The following is a 21023-nucleotide window of genomic DNA, read 5'->3' as shown; positions in this document are numbered from 1 at the left end:
ACACAGTGAAATTTATACCAATATAACACGTTTGCAAAGTCATTGAGAGCATGCTAAAGTTAGCGTTTAGCTGTCCCAAGTGCTGTACAGCCTCAGAAACCTCTTTCCCACCAAACCTCTGGTTCTGGAACCGGTGTTATTCAGGGTTATTGGATCGTTTGGGCTATCTATCGAACCAGCCCACGTTTCCAACTGTTTTGAGCAAAACTGCTGTGATCAAGGATGCATCACCAACGGAGGACTGAAGTCAGAGGTAGTAGCAAGATGGCAGATTGCATGGATTAGCAAGCTTTTGCTCTATTATGACAGATATACCGTGAATGTTAAGAAGGTGACCATCATTTTTTTGGGTTCCCACTGCGAACAAACTTTACGGAGCCCGGACTGATTTATTTCTGGTCCAAATGGTTAAAAGTAAGATGCACAAACCAGCTACTGTAGACTCTTAGCTTTGTTTTTACTCAAAACAAAGTAGTATTATTTGCTGTGAAATGACCGAAATGCTCCCCGGAGATGATGAAGTTTCCTCCAGTCTAATCCATTATTGAGTGGAGCTTGCAGTAGTACACATTGCCATAGTAGCAGCTACGCGTCTGCCTCTTAAAAGAAGCTTTGTGAGACTAAAGGAAAACATTTTCTGTTGTTTTTAGTAGAAATATGGAGCAGGGCGTTGGTGTCTTTCGCTCTCTGCCTGTTAGTGCAAGGGGTAATGGAGGATTTGAGTGGGAACTGGTCTGTTTACTTAAAGCTTTTTCCCTCTAACACCGAGCTGCGAGGCAGACCTGCTGTCTCTGCACCCTGCTTTCACACTGAATGCCAGCCAAATGACGGGGAAAATTACCCACGATGGTGCTGAGGTTGGATTACAGAGCGACCCAAATGGTCCCCAGTTGGCACCTCGGAAAAAATGTCTTCAAAAACACATTGTACGAGCCAACTTAATGAATGTATAGTTTCACAGAGCTGTATCTCTACATCTGTTTTCTTTGCTGTTTTGCATATATAAGAACGTCCTCTGAGGAAGTTTTAATGAAGACGAGGCTGGAGGAAGGTTTTTTTTTTTTCTAGTTAACCATCCACACAGCAAACAAGTCGGTGCAGGACTTGTTTCTGTCTGCATTGTTTCTGAAACCTCTTGTCTGTCTTCCAGGCTTTTGGGTCTGACGAGGCGGCCCGGCTCAGCCCGGCCTCCCTCGGGAGTCACCGGATCCCTTGTCCGATCACAGGGCGCCGTGGCCTCAAACGGGGGCGCATTACACTTAGTCAGCAGACCACAGGAAACAGGAAAACAGAATCTGCTGCTTCACGCCGTTCTTCCCAACCCTCAACCATCTCCCGTGGCCTAGTCGGGTTACACCTTCATCTGTAACACCAGATCAGGTCCTTTAGGTCTGGTTCGTCGTGGGTTTAGGTGCAGATAAGTAGACATAACAGAATTAAAATGCCAAGTTTGATTTTGTCTGGACTTCTCAGGTCATTCTAGGTTTTTCTTAAGGTCATATTTTGTTGCCGGTATGAACCTGAAACTTGAGATCATATCAAAAACAAAAGTTGTTGATATGACCTTAAAGGAAAAGTTCAGCCGATAATGAAAATTCAGTCGTTATCTTCTCGACTCCATGCCGATGGAAAGTAAGATGAAGTTTCGTAGACCACAAAACATTTTTGGACCTTCATAGCAAAAGAGCGTTGCAGTATTCTTCTTAACAACTTAAGTAGCTGGAGATTCGGCGTTATCCAAGTCTGAAGAAGTCCCGAGACCCCAAACTGGATCGCTCATGCAACTACTTCAGACGGGGGTGCCCGCTAATGCTTTTAGTTTAGCAGCTAAAGTTAAGGTTCTGGCTGAAAAACAGGGTATTAATAATGTATTTTCAAATCATTTTGGGATCGTGGGGCTTCTGAAGACTTGCATTAGACAACCGAATAGAATATTAAAGGGATCGAGAAAAAAACCCTGAGGAACTCCATAAATTGACTTCTGCTGGATGTAAAGGTAGGCAGATATTTGCCAACACGTCAGACAGAAGGTTTCAGTTTTACAAAGCGTCTTTTCAAATCAACTTGGGATCTCTGGGCTTCTGGAGACTTTACGCCACACAAGCTATATGCAGTCATTTTTTGTTGCACGCCCCATCTACTTCAGTTGTTTAGGAGAATAATGCAACACTGTTTTGCTGCGAAGCTCCGGATATGTTGAGGACTGAATCTCCACTTTCGGTTGAACTTATCCTTTAAAAAAGAGCTAACCCAGAAGCCTCAGTGAGCTACCGACTCTTTTTAACATGAGGATTTTCAGTGATGTCTGCAGCCACACTTCTACACCACTGTGATAAATTTTGAGCCAAAGTACATTTGCAAAAGGCTTATGCTCCTCTTGTACTTAAGTAATTTACACTCTCTGACTTGAAAAATGTTCCAGGTAAGTGGCAATTCTCATACTTATGCAAAATGTATCCACACTCCTCCTCAGTCTGCTTTTAAGATGAAAAAGCATGCTGCAGTTTCAGTTATAAACACTCCGGCTCTGTCTCTCTGAAACACGGTGAGCCATAGGTCTAGCAGATACTGTTCTGGAAACTGGGTCACATCACACACAATACGTTACATAAACATTACAGGTGGACACTGATACAAAAAAAGGGGGCTGCATTCAGAGCCATTTTGGCTACTCTCCACCATGCACAATACATTTTGAGCAGGGAGCACAAAAGAAATCCATCCATGCAATAAACCCAGGCAGAAAAAATAAAAAAAGACAACAGACAGAAATGTGCTATGAACCGAGTAAACAAGACGCTGTCGAAAAAAGCAAAGAGAGGAACAAAATGGTGGTCTGGGATTGAGGTGGAGAATTCATACCAAGCTCTGAACCCAAAAAAGGGGGAGAAACCAATAGTGTTTCAACTTCAATTGAACTGCTCTTACCTCCACCATAATGTGAAAGGCGTGCTTGTTGAAAAGGAACATAAGAAGCAAACAGAGAAATTATTTTCTGTCAGTTAGTGGATGAAATAGAGGCAGGTAAAAGGTAGGAAGATGATGGCATGTCCTTGGGAAACCTTTTGTTCACCCCCTCCAGTACTCCAGACCAGGGAAGGCTATGGTTTGGGACACATGATGGGGGTTTGTAATCCCACATGGATCGGAGAAGGTGTTAATAAGCATGGCACAAAAAGGACGATGGTACATTCGAAGAACTTAAATGACGCTCTTGAGCAGAGCAACTGAAAATGGAACAATATGTAGAAAAGAGGAACAAAAAACTTGCTCCTCGATCAACAAACAAACATGAATGCAAAGTTCAGAGCAGCAGCACCCTGATGACGGATGCATGAATTGTTCAGACGTACCCACAAAGACAAAGAGATGCTGGGTTAAGAAAGCGAATGAAGAGCTCAGACTGTACCACCTCTTTCTCAACAAGGGCTCGGGAATGTTGTGCCTTTTCGGCACATTTTAGTCAGTGTTTTAAAGTTTTAAAGTTTGATACACATATAGACAAATGTATGGTAGGTGAAGAAAGCAAAATAAAAGACCAGGAGATTTACAGCAGCAATGTTGAGGCCTTTTAAGCTTCAGAGAGCATTAAACCATGAATATTTGAAGCTTTGACATTGGAGGTATGAAATGTGCCGTTCTTATTTACCTTTATACTTTGCCATGATTGTAATTATGAGTTTAAAGAGAGACAAGGACAAGAGGGGAGACATGAGTCACTGGCCTTCAAAATCTCAAAGCGTTGAGCAGTTGTGAGAGAGCGTTGACGGTCGTCATTTTTATGTACACGGGTTATGACACTACTTTGGCATAGTAAGTAAGTAGCTCCATTTCTAGCTCTCTTTTAAAGTCTTTTGCTTCTTTTTTTTTGCAGCCGACGCATCGAAAACTGATTTGGACCCTGAATGTCACGGCAGCGATTGAAGTTTAAAACGTTTGTACCAGCCGCAAACACACAAAAGGTCTTTTTCAACCTGCTCGATGAAGTATAGATTTCAGTGGTATTTCAACATGGCAACACGTGTGCGTAACAGCTGCAGTTACCCAGCTAGAGAATAACTTCCACAACATGTGCCCGAATCCTTTCGGAGTAATCACAGGGTTGGCTTTGGGGCCTTTTTCAGGATATTTGGAGTCTGCCAGCACTTTAGGAGTTCTTTGGAGGGCTGCACCCAGACAAACAAGATGTAAGTAGCTCCATAATAAAGCAATTGATGAGATTTTGGTCAGAATCAATCTGGTAGATGGATAGAGATAAGAAAATAAGGTCCAGGTCTAAAAAAAAAAGAAATGGCCAGACTTATGTTTAAGTGCTCGGGGCCTCTCCGTGTGAAAGCTGTGGGTCTGTGTACTCAGACAGAATCAATTCCAGTTTGCCTCCACTTCACACTGCGCTGTGAATAATGGAGGCTTGGTGGCAAATATGCAGCCCATGATGGACCACAATTATAACATAATGACAGTGTGCAATAAAGTTACTTTGCCGCATGTAATTTCCTGCTTTTTCACACTGGATTTAATCTTTTTAGAGAGGGCTGGGGAGTCCATAAAGTGTGCAAGAAAAATCATCACGACGTGCGTTTTTGGGTGCGATAAACCCTCCATCGTATTTATAAGCTCCACCTCGGGCCTCGCCCCAACGTAGAGCCGATGTGTGAAAGTACAGCAGGAGCTCTTTTCGTATAATTATAGAACAGAGCGGTGATAATGAATCCATTAATGATCATTAAGTGGGAACAATTACTTTTGCATCATGAAGACTGCATGTGTCATTACCTTGCGAAGAAAATAATCGAAGCAACTTGATGTGTTTCTCATTTAATGACTCATCGGCAGAGAAAGATGTGACTGAACTCAACGGAGGAAATGTGCAAAAATGCAGAAAATCAAACCAAGTTTCTATTTATGTATATTTGGATCTTTGTGGTGTGTTATTACTGCTTATTTCCACGATGTAGCGTCAGATGCTGGATTATAAACATCACGAATAACAAGTATTACCAAGTTAAATGTTCATAAAAGATAAGAAAAACCAAAAAAGCTGCGATGGAAATCAGCATTACGTATGTTAGGTCTTTGTCTCCGGCTCTCTCCAGACCGCAGCTGCTTGTTTATGATATAATCAGATTCCTTTTCATTAGAGATTTAGATTAAATGCGCTCAGTGTGATGCAGAGATCTGCCCATCTTAAATCAGATGCAGCGACGTAGATGAAACATGGATGTTAGAGAACAAAAGGTGAAAAGCTGGTGTATGAACAACTATAATGGCGCCCCCAGACACAAAGGGTGCTTTGAAATCTAACTAGCAACAGGTGTGGGTAATTTGTTACCGCCACATTAAAAATACATGAGTAAGTACAGTGTATTATGCTCAGGAGGGCACAGGAACAAGCGTCATAAAGCAGATCTTTGGACTAAATCTATAGAATATCTTTAGTTTTTGACGTTTCGCTGAAAGCTGATATGAATTAAAGTCAGTTGTTTAATGCAACCGATGTCTCTTTAAAAAGGAAAAGTTCAGCATTTTGTGAAACACGCTCGTTTGTTTTCTTGCCAGAGGTTGATAAAGAAGATCGATACAACTCTCTTGTCGGTGCGTTACGTGTGGGATTAAAATTAGCGTGTTATGTCATCAAATACCGATTATTATTATTACCTTTAACTACAGTCTCTTCCAAACTTTACGTTGAGTGAACCATGTTTGAGCGTTGAACGCAGACGGATAGAAAACTCTCCAAATGCCAGTGTCTGAGACTTTAACTTGTGGAAAAGTGGCCAAAATTCCTGCGTCCATCAGGTTATGACGTTTCCATCGCTGCCGAACAGAGTCGATAAATACCGGTGACTCGTGCCACTGAAGGAAAAACCCCATGTTGGTGGGATTAGAGCATATAAACAGGGTTAAGGCAGAGGACTCCTTTCCAACTGTCATTTGATGAGTTGTGTTTACTTCTGCTCTGCAACATTCGATGTCATGAATGCGCAGGAACACCAGGACCAGTAGAAAGACTTGTGGAGGCCAGTGATAATGTGACAGCGGTTTTATTTTTATATCTTAAACTCAGTGCTGACAGAACGTCGTGCCAGGAAAGAGGTGAAAACTACCATGTCCTTTAGGGTGGTATGTTTCCATCGCAGCCAGTACGAACACCTGCCTGCTGCAGAGCCATTTGACCTGAGAATAAATGCAGATTGTACCCTTTGCCACTGAAGAAGAAAGCCAGATGTAAGTGGGTTTTTATTGTAGAGAAGAGGTCCTGTAATCTCTTCTAATAAAGGTGTGATTTCATCAGGTTTTACTCAGAAACCTGTGGTTGAAGTGACTGAGGTGTGTTTTCACTCTCAACAGTGCAAGAATTGCCGAGAGCTGTCCTTGGTGACTTTGCGAGAGTGAGCCGTTTGAGTGATCGTCGAAGTCACCTCTGCTTTTTTTAATACAGCCTGTGGTGCAACACAAAAACACATTCTTCAACAACAACAACCCAAAAGAGGAGATAGAAATAAATCCCCTCTCGCTGTATCCATCTCTCTCCTCTCGATTGGCTTTCTCCATCTTCTATATTGAAAAACTCGGTCTAATCAATTACAAAACAAGCGATGGACGCCAGAGCAATCTGATGTGTATCAGATTGTGTTTGTTTTAGCCTCCTCCCAGCGGCAGTCGAGTGGGGTTTGCTTGCATCACCTCCTTCCAGAAAAGCATACGAGCCGACTTTTAAATACATTCCTGTACGAGTGACCTCCTTTCCCTCTCTTGTCCTTGTACACCTACTCATTCACGCGCTAGTACACTTCTGCACACACATGATTATACACATCCGGCATGACTTCATTTGTTCCAACCTGGCTATTTCATTTTCTCTCCCCCCCCTTCCTGATTTTATGAATATTTTATCTGTTTGTTTTTTTCCACTGTGTCATCATCAGTTATCTGATCCACTCCTCTCTGCTCATGATCTTCATTTGTTTTATGTTGTTTATTTATTCATTTATCCGTTTCCCAGGTATGTTTCATAAGCTGTTTTTTTTTCCTCCGCGGCACATTAGCATTTGTGTCCTGATTGCATTGTGTCACCGTCTTTTTTATCTCTTCCCTGCTTTGCTTTAGCACTGTGCAAATACAATAACTAAGTTGAGAGAATAGCATGTCTCTGTTCGCTCCCTCCCCCGCACTCCCCACCCACCCACCACCACCATCCTCTGAGGCAGGGCTGCGAGCGTCTCTGTGTTTAGTTTTGTTTGCCTATATAAAGCCTCATCAATAATGCAGAGGCCCCTGACTCCTCTTCCATACCGTGGAAGCTCTGCATGGGTTTTCTTTTTCCCCTGCTGCCGCCGAGCAGCAGAGAATACAGCTCTGCTGCTGCTGTCGGGTTAAAACCGCTGCGGAGCCATAAAAAAAAATAAGTGAATCAGGAATTTGGATGAAGAGCTGTATCTGAGAAAGGATATTTGGGACGTTGAAAAGGTTTAGAAAAGGTGATTAAACTGGTAGAGACACGAATATGATCAGAAAAGGTATATGGGAGGTGTTCGAGCAGCGATAGAGCGCCGGAGGGATGATTTGTGTGAGTTAGCATCACTCGCTCCCTCAACAAAAAAGCCTGTTTTCTAATTAATGCAGAAAATAAGCTCTGAGGCTGACAAGTTTATGGCACAGGTTTTGTTCAGCGAGATAACGTTCACAAATCAACACCACTTTTATGCTTTTTGAAGTATAAATCGAACCACAAGAAGTGGAAAGCTAATAACACTGCGGTCACGTGACTTCATCGTCACCACCGGTTTGTGTCTGACTACGATATACTATACACACTTTACTAGAGATGCGCCGATGGCAGTTTTCTTTCTTTCTCTAACAACTATAATTAACAGCAACACACAAACCTTTTAAAAGGAAAATTGCGGGACAAAAAAGCTGTGTGGACACTGAAATGGTTCAGAGAAGGGATCCTTATCCTCAAAGTGAATGCAGCATTCATTAGCCTCTGCTACAATTTTTTTACTTTCCCAACAGTTGCAAAGTGCAAAATGCAAACTTGTTTCTGGGTTTTAGGACTCATTCCTGCAGCACTCAACAGAGAAAACATGGCAGAGTAAAAAAGAGAAGAAACAACTGATCAAATGTGGGTCAAAACTCTTATTTTTCCAACAATTATTCTAACCTGCGCCGCACACTATGCACTTAAAATTTTAAGATTTTAAAGATTAATTGGAGCACTTGTCTGTGATTAAAAGCCAATCTGACACAATAAGAAGCAACCCAATTACAGTCATCTCCAGACACACTCCAGCGTGCTGCATTCAAGGCGAGTCTGAGAAGTTTTTTTTTTTTCCCTTTCAGAAACAGACAGATTTAGGGCTCCTCTCATGCTGCTGAACAAGTTTGAAAGAAGAAACCGAAAAAAGCAATTATCCCCAACGTAAACCCTCCGCACAGTGTGTCTGTTCTGGCTGACCGTAGTTATGTCCCTCTGCTGCGCGGGGCAGGAAAGGTCAAGGCTGTTTCAGTCGGCCCACTGAGAAACTGGAGCAGCGGTGAAATTGAAGGTTGGTTAAATAGAGAAGGTAGAGCGCTGAGTTTATACTGTTTCATGCTGCAAACAATACAAGAGCAGCTAATGAGCTTCCACTCATGTCTTCTGTCGGTGCACGCTGAGTTTTTACAGCGGCTAAACTTGAACTATTACTTGTTTATTTCCAAGTTTTTTTGCGTTTGCACTGTGAGTAAGGAAAGAAATAATTCGCCCCACAGGAACTGGCGCGTTTTACATTTCCCCTTTGTTTGCAATTAACAGATGCAGCGGGACGCCGCGGCTGAACGGACAGAAAGAGAAACTCTAACTGCATCCACAGCAACTTCGAAAGAAAGAGGACACCACGGTCGCACAGCCGCACCGTCTGATTGACAGCTGACCTCTGGAAATGCACCGCGGTGAAAAAAAAAACTTTTCATTTTCTCACCCCGAGAAGACTTACATGTGTGGGGACGAGGGCAGCCGGGTAGGCCAGTTTGTGATGCCTCCACATCCAGAAGGAGAAGAGGACGACGGCGGCCAGGCCTATGATGGGAACCAGGGAGTAAAGCAGGGTGCTGAAGAGCTGGGGCTTCTGGGGAAATGGGTTGGAGGTGGCTGTGGGAGGAGAAGAGATAGTGAAGAAGAAGTTAGGAGGCGTTTTATCTTTGTAAGAACAAACATAAAGCAGTGGAAGAAAGAAAACAGGGTGTCTGATTGGCCTGACATTGTGCTACATCATCTCTAAGTGCAGCACTAACCCTGCTTACAGCTTACTGCCACTGTGCTTAGGGATCATATCAATGCACGCACACACACACGCACGCAGCAGGATTAGCGAATCCATCTCGTGACATAACGTAATCCGCCTGCCAAAAATAACAGAGCTCTGAACTGTGCTCGACCCCTGCAGGAGTCTCTGGGTGACGCCTGCTGGCTCAGCCTGTCCTCCCATCACAAGGTGTGACAGTCTGATTCGGCAGCGCTGTCAAAGCACCGACACTCCGACGCCCACCAACACTGCCATCCTCGGGGGTGGAGGGGTCGGAGGGAGGGGGGTTGAGAGAACGGGCGAGGGGCCGATGGGGGTTGCACCAGCTGCACGATGGGACTCTCGGGGCGTTTGTCAGAGTGATGGTGAAAAGTTTTTCTCTACAGGGTGTCTGCAGGTTTCACACAGTCATATTTAAGAGGAATACAAAGAGACACTCGAGCTGTGGAGTGATGAGTGCAAGGACAACAGAAGTGCCACTGGTTGGTGAATGAACACAGACATTAGTTATTATGTGCGGGTCAAGGCAGTGACTTAATTTGTATTTGAAAACAGTCGTACCTGCATCTCTGCAGATCAGCTTTGTTATTCCCTCTGAAAAACATCAACCACCGTGAATTCTTTGGTAAATACCTCCTCTGCTCTCCTCAGCCTTTTTTTTTTCTTTTCAAGATAGTTATGTCTTTGGTATCTTTTTCATTCGCTGCTAGATGTTGTGCCGTTTTGTCTGCAGCTTCTCTTATCAGACGCTCACTGTTTTGAATGACAATGGGCACCATTATAACTCTTATAGATTAATTGGATTGACAGTATTTTTCAGGGCTTTGTGCTCATCATATAATGCTAACACGTTAGCAATAGGGTTGCAGGGAAAGATTATTAAATGCATCGCAATTCCCTCTTAAAAGATCACTCCGATGGTCCCATTTCTTGAGTTTGGAAGTCGTTCTTCCGACTTTTTGGTGCATTTTATTGCTCAACATGTTAACAGCTGTTTCTAGTATTTGAGTGATAAGGCAGAGCGAAGGACACGATACAGTACATGACTTTAAAAGTTTCTTTCCATCAACCCAATGTTTACTTGGGACGTCAACCCGGCGACTCGCTCCAAGTTGTTGTTACGACTTCACGTGGATTTTCCTGCAATTACTCTTGAAGACCGGGCTTTATGTTCGTTAGGGTTGAACCCTAAAAATATGCGTTAGGTTTACGTTCTAACACTGTGTTTTAACTACATGCAACGTGACTGATGCTCAGCCACATCATCAACTTGATTTCAATGTTTCCTATTGGGTGTCCTGACTGTGAGCGACACAGCGCTGTGCGTTTCTATTTTTATGCCGCCTTCCAGTCAACTCCAAACTTGAACATTTCACACACAACTATGGCAGCACCCCTGGGAAGGGGGTGGGCTATATTTGTATTGGTATTAAAGGGCGATAAAATAAAAGGTATAATGCCGTCTCGTGTCGTTTTTCGTCCTCTATTTCGCTTACAATGCAACGTAGCTGCACTGCTGAGGGGTCAGTCGTGTGTATACTTGTCAAATAGACACAACTTTGTCATGGACACTTTTGGAGTCAACACTTTGAGGTTGGAGATTGGAGACTGTCACTCATGGTAAAAGTAATGAGATGAACAAGGAACGGCTGATTTATTTGGTTGAAACCTAAATAAAGTGGCAGCTGGTGGCGTGATATCACAGAGTATAAGCCTCGAGGTAAGACTGTTTCTTTAAAACTTCTCGGACAAACTTCTGTCCGTTTGTCCTGCACACAGATTCACAACACTTAAAAATGCATAAACTGAGATTGTAGCAACTTTAAATCCTTTCTGGAGATGTCACAGCAGATGTGTTACGGCTCCCTCTCACAGTTTTGGCGAGGACGGCTGAGCGTATCTCACGGTGTGTAAGTAAATTCATCCGTTTGTTTTGGTTATGGATCATTACAAATATGCTGTGTTTGAGGTAGCAAGTAGTTATACAGTGAGAAAAACATTTTAACGCATCAATAATTGTCTTATAATCACATCGTAGCCTGTTCACATATATTAATAGTCATTTTTAATCATTTGTAAGAGGGTTTCTTGTTTTAAACTGCAACAGTGAGCTCACTTAGTCCAGGTGAGATCACTTCATCTCTGGCTGCAATGAATGAAGCACATGTCTTTTCATGTCTTTTGTTACTTTTATTATCCTTTCCTCGAATCTTAACATATTTCTGAAGACAGTAACACCTGGTAGCTCAGCAGCTGGCCGACATCCAGAGCACAAGTGCCTTACATCACACACTTGGTGGTGGAAGAGCTCTTCAATGTAAAAGCCTGGATGTCGTGTCAAGGTTTCCAGATAGTAGAGAAGCGAAAATGTAAACATTTAATTTGAGAAATATCCAAGATCAGAGTAACTTTTAAGAAAAATAAGTCGAAATTCTCTGATTACAGCTGCTTAAATGTGAATATTGTTGGTTTCTTTCTTCCTCTTCGACAGTAAACTATAAATATCTTTGGATTGTGGACAAAACACGACATTTGAGACTTTTTTCACCATTTTCTGATATTTTATAGAACCAGAAACAAGTTGACTGAACAAGAAAATATTCAGAAAAACATCATTTAACCATTAAATGACTTTTAAGGCTTAAGATTATAACATTTAAGACATTTTAAGTCTTTTAAAAAGGACTGGTCGATACCCTTCAGTTCATAGTCTTTGTTCTGGTTTCTATGAATTTGAGGTGTAAACCTGAAGACAACAGGAAATAACTGTAGGTGTGGCTGCAACGCAAACAAAGTAAACACTGCCTGTCATTTTTCAGTGGATTTTATCTGTGCGTGTGTGTGTGTGTGTGCACGTCGGACTGTACATACTGTAGGCGGTTGAATGTTGCAGGTCGCCCTGCAGGGGTGCCTCAGGGGCGTACAGGAACCTCTCGTTGCACATGTTGCCTTCGCAGCAGCAGAAGAAGACGTCGGGACTCTCCTTCCTCTCCACACACTCATTACTGCAGAGGACACACGGGGGAGGAGGGAATTAGAAAACACACACATCTCTCCCCTCTTTCCTCCCCGCACACCGCAAAAGGACATGGAGGCAATTTCAGTTTTTAAGTGCGAGTGAGTGCACATCATCTGCATGCACTCACTGCAGAAGACATGGTGCTTTCTAAAGAGCGTACACACACACACACACACATCTCCCTCCTTCTCCACCACGAGATGTGAAAGAAAAACATTTATAAAATAACTCCCACACACGCCAATACACTCGCATGCAAACAAACACACATGAGCACTAACAATCACACACACTCACTCTCTCCCGCTTTCACACTCACACAGTCATCAGATAAAAGCCAAAGGAAGTGGCAGCCGCCCTCGACTTGCTCTGCCCTCTCCAGGGAGGCGAGGCGGCGCCGTCTGAGCAGAGGTACCCAAACTGTGCGGGCTGCAGAATCTACAGCAACTTTATCGCTCAGGAATCAAAAGGAAAACACAAGCAGAACCGGCTCAAACCAGCATCTCATGCCAGGTTGATGTTCTGGAGCGAGGAAGAAACTATAATAATGCCGTCTATTAATATCTGTTTACTGCTCCGGCCTTGGACGGGTACATAAGGCTGAATCCTTTTGCAGCGGAGACGCACAAAGTAATTTATATTTCACTGCTATGTGGCAATTAAAATGTAGCCTTGTGCGGGTCATTCAGAGGGACAAAAAGCTCTTCAAGGTGTTTTTAATGTCCCACCTTTGTCCTGTCTCAGGGCTGCTGCTTTCCCTCAGATATGAATGTGGAGTTGAACCAGAGTTTAAACTAAAGTGCAAAGAAAATGTTCATTTGCTGGCGCTCGAGGAGAGGATGAATACGCTGGTATGTTTTCTGACAGGGTTCAGTTTATTCAACTGGCCCGATTTTTCCACCAACAGCGAGTCACCACAAACTTCAAATGAAATCAGGATTTGACGCTGAAGGGTCAGCAACTCAAAAATATACATAAAGTCAAATAAAAATATAAAGTCAAAGTAACGTACCTGTCGTAGCAGTTGACGTCGTCCAGCCAGCAGCCTTGCTTGACGACCTCTACGGTCCCGGACACGTTCTTCCACGTGGCGAAGCAGTGCCGCCGCTTGTCTTTCTCGCCATAGCAGGGCTCGATGCCGCTGCGGTTGGTGCGCTCTTTCTCCCAGCTGGAGTTGTAATAGGCGCACTCCTGCGTCTCCGAGCGTCCCAGGATGGCACCTGGAGAAGACAAGGAAGACATTGTTCAGTTTTATTGAGGATTTGACGGATGATCATCGCTCAGACAGTGTCCCAGGGGAGATGAAGTGTAAAAATAACAATTATTTTATTATGAAATGTTGCCAGGTTAACTCTCAGAGGTGTGTGAAAGCAGCTTTTGGATTCTGGGATTTATGAGCCACTGTGGCTCGGAGATGAAAAAGTTATTTTTCCTCCACTGTCATTGACAAAGAATGTGATTTAGTTTTGTATCAATAACTGTTGGAAGGACACGTCTTTACAGCCTCAAAGTATGAGATGGAGAGAAGCCATAAAACATTTAGTAATGATAAAATTCACTTCTGTGGTCCTGTTTTTTTGTTGTCAGAGGTCCCAAGAGCTTTGGAGTCAATACACCAATGAAAAATGAAAGCTTTTCTAAGATGAACAATAAAAGCCAGCCAGGCGTGACAGAGAAAATAAGGTTACAGAGTGAAGCAGAGAAACCAAACTCTCACTGCTCACAGACACAACTCAGGCGAGCCAATCGACTTCCCTCCCCCGCCAAAATAAAGGAGACTCTGATTTCCTGCGGATGAATGCGGGCAGCAGCTTTCCGCAAACCGATATCCAGGGGAAAATACTGCATGACAGCTTGTCAGTTTAGCGTTGCTGCTGCCGCCTCTCATCACCTGTCAGGGAGTTAGTCCAGTTTAGACTGCTGACAAGACTGAAGATAGTCAGCCGCTTCAGACACACAGGAAACCGGCAGGATTGCTTCCTGTGAATCACTCTGTTCCTGCTCCTCAAGGTGTAATAAGTAGGTTTCTGATATTGAGTCTCAGCCATCCGGAAACGCCGTCCAGGGCTTTGTAGAAGTGATAATTCTTCACTTAACCGCCAGCTTTCTCCGCTCTGTTGTGAAAATGTGACTTCACTTGTTTGTGTGAAAAACCGATCATCATCATCATCTGGAAAAAGGAAAGTGCGTGTGAGTGTGTGTCAGATGGTTCAATCAGCTTCTGCAGGCTGCTGATTTTAAGCGAAAAAACAGTTTGCAAATGACACCGTCACGTTAAATTAATCACCAACTATTTTAATAATTGATTTGAGTACGTTTATAAGGAAAGAAAAGTCTAAATTCTCTGATTTCAGCTTCTTACATGAGAATATTTTCTGGTTTCTTTCCTCCCCTGTGACAGTAAACTGAACATCGTTTGGACATTTGATGATGACATCTTGTCGTCATCTTGTCCACCATTTTCTAACATTTTACAGACCAAACAGCTGATTGATTTAGCGAGAAAATAATTGACGGATTAAACGGCTGTTCATTTGCTGGAGCATTGGTTTGCTTTGGTCTGAAGAGGGACTGAGGATCATCATCTGTAACGTCTGTCCTTTGTATTCGTCTTGTTAAATGCTGCAGGATTGACTCTATATTAGGGCCCTTCAGATGAAAACATTTGAAGATACTCTTGTGTAGAGGCATCAAGGATGTGAGCAGAACATCTCTTACATATAGTCCTCGTTACTCATCTGTTTATACCGGTTTTAGTTTTTTAAATTCTTCCAGCCAACAAGGATTTGCACTCTTGACCTTATCTGCTTTTATTTATTCTTCCTCTTAATGTCTCAAAAGCTCTCTGTAATTTAACCGAGCAGCGCACAACAAATAAAGAATAATGCTCCAATCTACGTGATCATCATCCACTCGGCTCTGCCAGTAAAACGCTGTCGCGGAGGAGAAGTGTCCTGCCCCCTCTGACCGCGTCTCTGGTCACAGCGGCTTCCAGAAATTAAGGGCTTAGCTTGCGTAATGGAGGTTACCTTTAGGAAAAGATCATGTATTTTTCAATAAAATGGCTGCTTAAGTAAAGTTCAAGCCAGGAGCTGGACGCGCCGCACATCTCTCTTCAACATTAACAGCTGCAGATGGAAGAAGAGAGGCGAGAGGGGACTTCACCGGCTGGCAGGCGAGGTCACTCTGCCTCGCAGCCGAGCTGACGGCATTTTCTCTCGTCAAATCCATTTCCCATGAAGCCCCCGACTATTTCACAGCAACAGGTGCAACTGTGCGCCGCAGCCTTTATGATCGGGAGCAAATGGCCGAGGTGGAAAGAGAGACGAGAAAAATAGTCCGGGATGATGGATGAGTGCAGCCCGAGCGAGTGTGCTGCAAATGCAGGAATAATTGTTGCACGTGCGTTAACATAGAAACGCATGTGAACATGGAAGAAAAATGTATGGACCGAGCTGCGTGTAGACATGGAAGCTAGGATACGAGTAAATAGACCCACAGGGGAGTATTATATCTGCGAGTGGAAAACATGAATTTGCCCAAACGTGCAAATAAGCATAAATAACACCGCAGGGGAGATGACATCATCTCACAAGTGGTTCATGTGGTCTTCGTTTCCCTCCCACCTACAGACTCTTTGAAAAGGTCTTTAATGCAAACAAATCACTTTCTCGGCTTGTTTTTTTAACTGCACATTTCTGGGTTGTTGTTTTTTTCAAATTTAACACATCTAAGACTAACAAATTAAGGCAAAGAAGGGTGTGAAAGTAAAGTTTTTGAGTTCAAACTGCTGCTGAGCCAAAGAAAAAGGAAGATTAACTCTTTTTTCAACCACAAACTACAGCATAGACCCAATTTATCTGCAGCAAGAGTCTCTAAGTATCAGACACTTAAAGTTAAAAAGGTGCAGTATGTAGGAATCGACCACCTCTCGACCAACTTCTGCTGATTGTAACTGCAGTTAAGTATTCGAGACAATAAGATAAGACAGTATTTGGTTAGGCGCTAAACTTAAAGATTTGTAAAATCAGAAAAATTGACTTTAAATGCAGAAAAGCTTGACTCATTTTGACAAAGGGGAATAAAAGATGGATAAATGACAATAGATCAAATGTAGAAAGTAAGACCTCCTGTTTAATGACCTCCAAGGCGTAATATTTAGAAAAGCAGACACCCTGCTGCAGCGGGGATCAGGTGTGAAAAAGAGCAGTTGTGGTCTACATCGTGCCTTTAGGGTGCTGTGTGCCTCCATCACAGTTTCCACCACATCTAGATGCCACATGAGCGAAGAGACGAATGACAATATTTTCCAACCGCAGATCAACTTGAGGGTAACAAAGATAAAGAAGCAGGTTTTTTCCTTAGGAGGCCCCGTCCTCAAATAACCTCCCCTGGTGTAATGCTGCTACACCATGATTTATGCTAAAACCAAGGTGCAAAATCCCTGCCTGTGTTTGTTAAGTCTATCCCCTCCATCGGGCCCTTCAGCAGTTAGTGTGTCCATTGTATGGCGTCTGGTTTCTATTCTTCCTGGATGGGGATGGATGCGACGTTCCCCTCGCCGGCCCTCGCGGGAGCAGAAGGCGATAATTATGGAGAGGTATGCGGAGGTAAAGCGGAAGGTTAGCTCATTAGCCACTTCTGGTGTAACGGCATTAGCCATGCTAGCGCTGATCCCCATGGACGTTCGCGTCGAGGTGCTTGGCATACGCATTTCCATTTTACTCGGAGTGATTTACAATGAATGCGGGAGGAGGATAAGCCCGAGTTCCTGTATCAACTTCATTACAAGCAAGTCATAATAATGAGCGTGCAGGACACAGAAAGCAGGTGAAATAAACACTGTGTGTTTGTGTTGCTAGAGAACTAATGAGGGATGGATTAAACCAAGATAAATCAACTCAAAATGAGCCATAGATGCAAGAAAATCTAGATTTTTGATAATTTGAGTCGTTTTTCAAGCAAACATGTCACGTTAGAGCAGCAAATTCTCACATTTTAGAAGCAAGAACCAGCAAATCTTTGTCATTTAATGAAGTATATGATGAGTTTTTGGGGGTTTGGCTGTTGGCAGGACAAAAGAAGCAATATGAAGATGTCACCTTGGGCTCTGGGAAACTGTGATGAGCATTTTTTACCATTTTCTGACAATTTAATGCGTAAAAATCATCACCAAATTAATCGATAATGAAAATAATTGATAATTGCAGCCCTCGAGAGAAAATAGCCGTATAGTATAATTTCCCAAAGGTATAAAATCATATCTGGCAAATGAGAGCATCAAATCTTCTCATTTGACAAGCTGGAAACTGCAAATATTTGGCTTTTTGGCTTGAGAAATATGCCATTTCTGTCAATTAACACATTGATTAATTGACCAGTTGTTGCAGACATATATTGGTTTGTCTGTAGCACTGAATCAACCTGCTCTTTCATGCTCTGCAGTGGCCAAATCTGAGCTCCTCCCTCCAAGTCAAAGGCTTACTGTATACACAGAAAGTATAGGCAGCGAGACAATCTTCACCTTATATAAACTGACAGTAAATTGATGTATTTTCTAGAAAGTGAGTCCTCAACTTTTAAAAAGCCGGCCCCTGTTTGTTCTTCAGCCGAGGCAAGCAGCAACACCTCAACAGCTCCATTGATAATGGCTCTATTCAGGTATTACACTGTGTGAGCAAGAGCGAGAGTCATGTGAACTGCAAATACCGAGCTCCGTCGCAAATACAGCCATTGAGAGCTCAAATCAATCACGCCTCTGAAATGAGGTGGCAGTACAGGACGGCTGCCTATAGTGCCGTGTGCCAAAGGTGGCTGCCCGTCACTATGGCGGATATAAAGCAGAGAAATCAATCTTCCGACTAAGTCGCAGCTCAGAGTTCACTAAAGCGGATAATGTCACCGAGTGCAGGAGCCTACACGAGCGATTGTGCAAGGACATACAATAGGGCTTCCACCCACAAGCATACATCCAAGCAATAAAGAGAGAGGCCTCTTTGTCTCCAGGAGATATTTCACGCATAGAAATGTCAAACATGAGCAGCACGGCCTCACTTTGTTTGCCGTAATAAGGTTTGCTGGGGAGAAAGAAATGCAGCGATGGATGGCTATAGCTGCGCTCTGTTAATGCGAGGTCGTTTTCTTGGTAATGACGCGGGCAACATTTATTTCATCCGCGGCACACTGAAACAAAGGAGGAGAGCGAAGAATCAAAAGAAGGAGGGAAATCAAAGGCTTCAGACTTAATCAAGACGTCGAGTTAATTGATAATAATGCCTGATTGTGGTCAAGGTCAGCTCAGGAGGGGGTAAACGAGCAAACGTCTATTTATGTAGAGTATGTGCAGACCTGCGTCACCGGGAGGCCACGTCTGAGGACGTTAAACCAAAGGGTTTTTGTAACTTTTAATTGCTCTGATCCCTCAATATAAGAGCTTTGTCTGTCCTTTACATCATCAAGAAGAATATTTGCTCACCAGGAGTCTCCCAATCAGTCAAAACACAGCAACAGCATGCATGTCCCTTCAGTTTCCTTTCCACAAAACATTTCACAGAGCCTCCTCTATTCTTTCCTTTCCAGTCGTACAAGAGATTTATCAAGGTTAACCGCGACCTACTTTAGCTGCGGACATTTCAGCAATGCCTCCCCTGCACAGCGTCTAAACACCCGACCCACTTCTCGATCCACTGGGGCTTTTTGAAAAACTGTTCCTCACCCCTCGCTAGCTGCCTGGTGGCTCTGAAAATTCACTCTGACATTTTAAATTTTTACATTTCGGGCATTTAAGCTGATGCTCTTTTTTCCCGCAGTGGGTTAAAGCTTCCAATTTCAGGCAAACTCGCAAGAAAGAAATCTTGAGGGTTGCAACGTATTCCTGCAACCACAGAGTGATCAGATAGAGCAATTAGACGGGATTTTCTCAAGAACAATGAGACTGCAAAGATAGTGCAATATGGAGATGAAAAAGATTGTTAACTCGGAAGGAAATGACTAAACGATTATCTGCAGCCATCATAGAGAAGTCAGTCTTTTGTATGGCGGAAGAGTTGCGGTAGAGGCCATGACACCGAGAGCAACTCGCAGAGGTTCATTCTTTCCTCTCTGATAGCAAGATGACAAAACTCACTGCTGGCCTCAGTTCACCTGAAGCTTCTCGAGGACACATCAACCAAATTGATCCAAGCTCTGAGAGCTTAAAAGTTACACCATGGAAGCAAAATCTGCAGCAAAATTGAACTAAATCATTGTTTGATTGCGCAACTTCAGCTGCAGAATTAGTGCTATTGTTGGTTTGAACACGATCATAGTCCCGACTAGAGCTCCAACCATTAGTTGATTAATTGATCAAAAGAGAATAAGTTCATTTTTCAAGCAAAGATGTCAAATATTTGCTGGTTCCAGCTTCTTAAACGTGAGGATTTTCTGCTTTTCTTTGTCATTTATGAAAGCAAATGAGGAGTCTTTTGGTTTTGGACTGTTTGGGTGCACAAAAGAAGCAATTTTAAAAAGACGCCACGAGAGCATTTCGATCGAATTGAACAGATCAATCGTAAAATAATTGGCAGATTAGCTGATAATGACAATAATCGTTAAATGCAGCCCGAGTCCTGACAGATGACAATTGTTTAACACACCAAGAGACAGTTTCAAAGAACTTTTTGTCCTCTGGTGCCCCCAAAAACCTGGAAACTTTACTTTTAAAAGATTGTTTTTCAAATCCCAAGATACAAAGTTGGGGTCTTGGAAGTCTACTATATTATTGGTTGTTTCCATTATATCTTTCCAATTCTCCCTTCAATTGTGAAACATGACCGAAAGCAATTTCTCCTCTAAGTATTTCCTTTCCTGAGAAGAGCTGAGTAATAGCACAAATTTACTTCTTACTCAAATGACATGCACTCCCTCCCTCTCTCTCTCAAGCACCACTTCTACCTCAAATATGAGCCAGCCTTCCAAAGGAGGAAACAAAAATCACAAGGGAGAGCTACATCAGATCCTGTGAATTGGCACGCGTCTCTTGATTAGCAAAGTGAGAGGGCTACAAGGTAGGAAGCCACGCAGCAGAGACGCTTCTGGTCTGATCTGTGGCCAGGCCAGCGAGGTGGCATGCTGGGTGGGAAATGACCACCAACCACCTGCCAAATGTTACAGAAACTTCGACGAAGACACTTTGGCAGGTGGCCAGCTGACGCCCGAGGGTTTTGTTCTCTCTACTCCAAAACTAAAGCTGGTGGCACGGATAAAGTGTCTGATTTATTTGGGAATCTCTGAGCTTGTGTGGCAGGAAGGGAAAAAAAACTGTTTTCCTTACTGACTGCAACGAGAGAAACAACAACACCTGCCTCACAGGTGAACACAAATCATATCTTTACATAAATAAACGTATACTTGGCTCGTCTCCACCGGCATTTGTATTAACACCACCGTGATTCAACCTATATTGTGTTCAAGAAAGCTGTTCCAACACACCGATCCTGTTTTCCTTAGGAAGCAATGCCTTCACGTTTCTGGTTTCACCGACAGCTGATCTCCGGGTTGTGAAGCATAGAAACACCACAGCAATAAGTGCTTCTCTCCGAAGAATTAAACAGCACAGGTGAGTCCATTATTGCCCACTAATTGCATTAAAATGTGACATTTCAGGCTCAAGATCTGTCCATCAGGCCTCCTTTTTGCCTAACAACTGCTGAGGAATATAGGAACTAATATCCAAT

General features: G+C 43.2%; 1 protein-coding gene across 2 annotated transcripts in view; it reads right to left on the bottom strand.

Annotated features, from left to right (window-relative positions):
• LOC311253034 (activin receptor type-2A-like) overlaps positions 1–21023 on the bottom strand; it is a 44238-nt gene that overhangs the window by 9395 nt on the left and 13820 nt on the right. The window contains exons 2-5 of one of the 2 annotated variants that reach the window (XM_084346752.1): positions 13322–13529; positions 12162–12295; positions 8982–9136; positions 2929–2952 (exon numbers count right to left, since the gene is read on the bottom strand). In XM_084346752.1, coding sequence (XP_084202878.1) covers positions 2929–2952; positions 8982–9136; positions 12162–12295; positions 13322–13529 — 521 coding nt within the window. The remainder of the gene's footprint in view (positions 1–2928; positions 2953–8981; positions 9137–12161; positions 12296–13321; positions 13530–21023) is intronic. The other variant, XM_084346753.1, reaches the window with a different exon arrangement.

Source organism: Pagrus pagrus, assembly GCF_965226575.1.
Source record: "Pagrus pagrus genome assembly, chromosome: 24".
Lineage (NCBI taxonomy): Eukaryota > Metazoa > Chordata > Actinopteri > Spariformes > Sparidae > Pagrus > Pagrus pagrus.
Note: the sequence above shows the minus strand (reverse complement) of the source record. Positions and strands in the feature narration are given on the sequence as shown.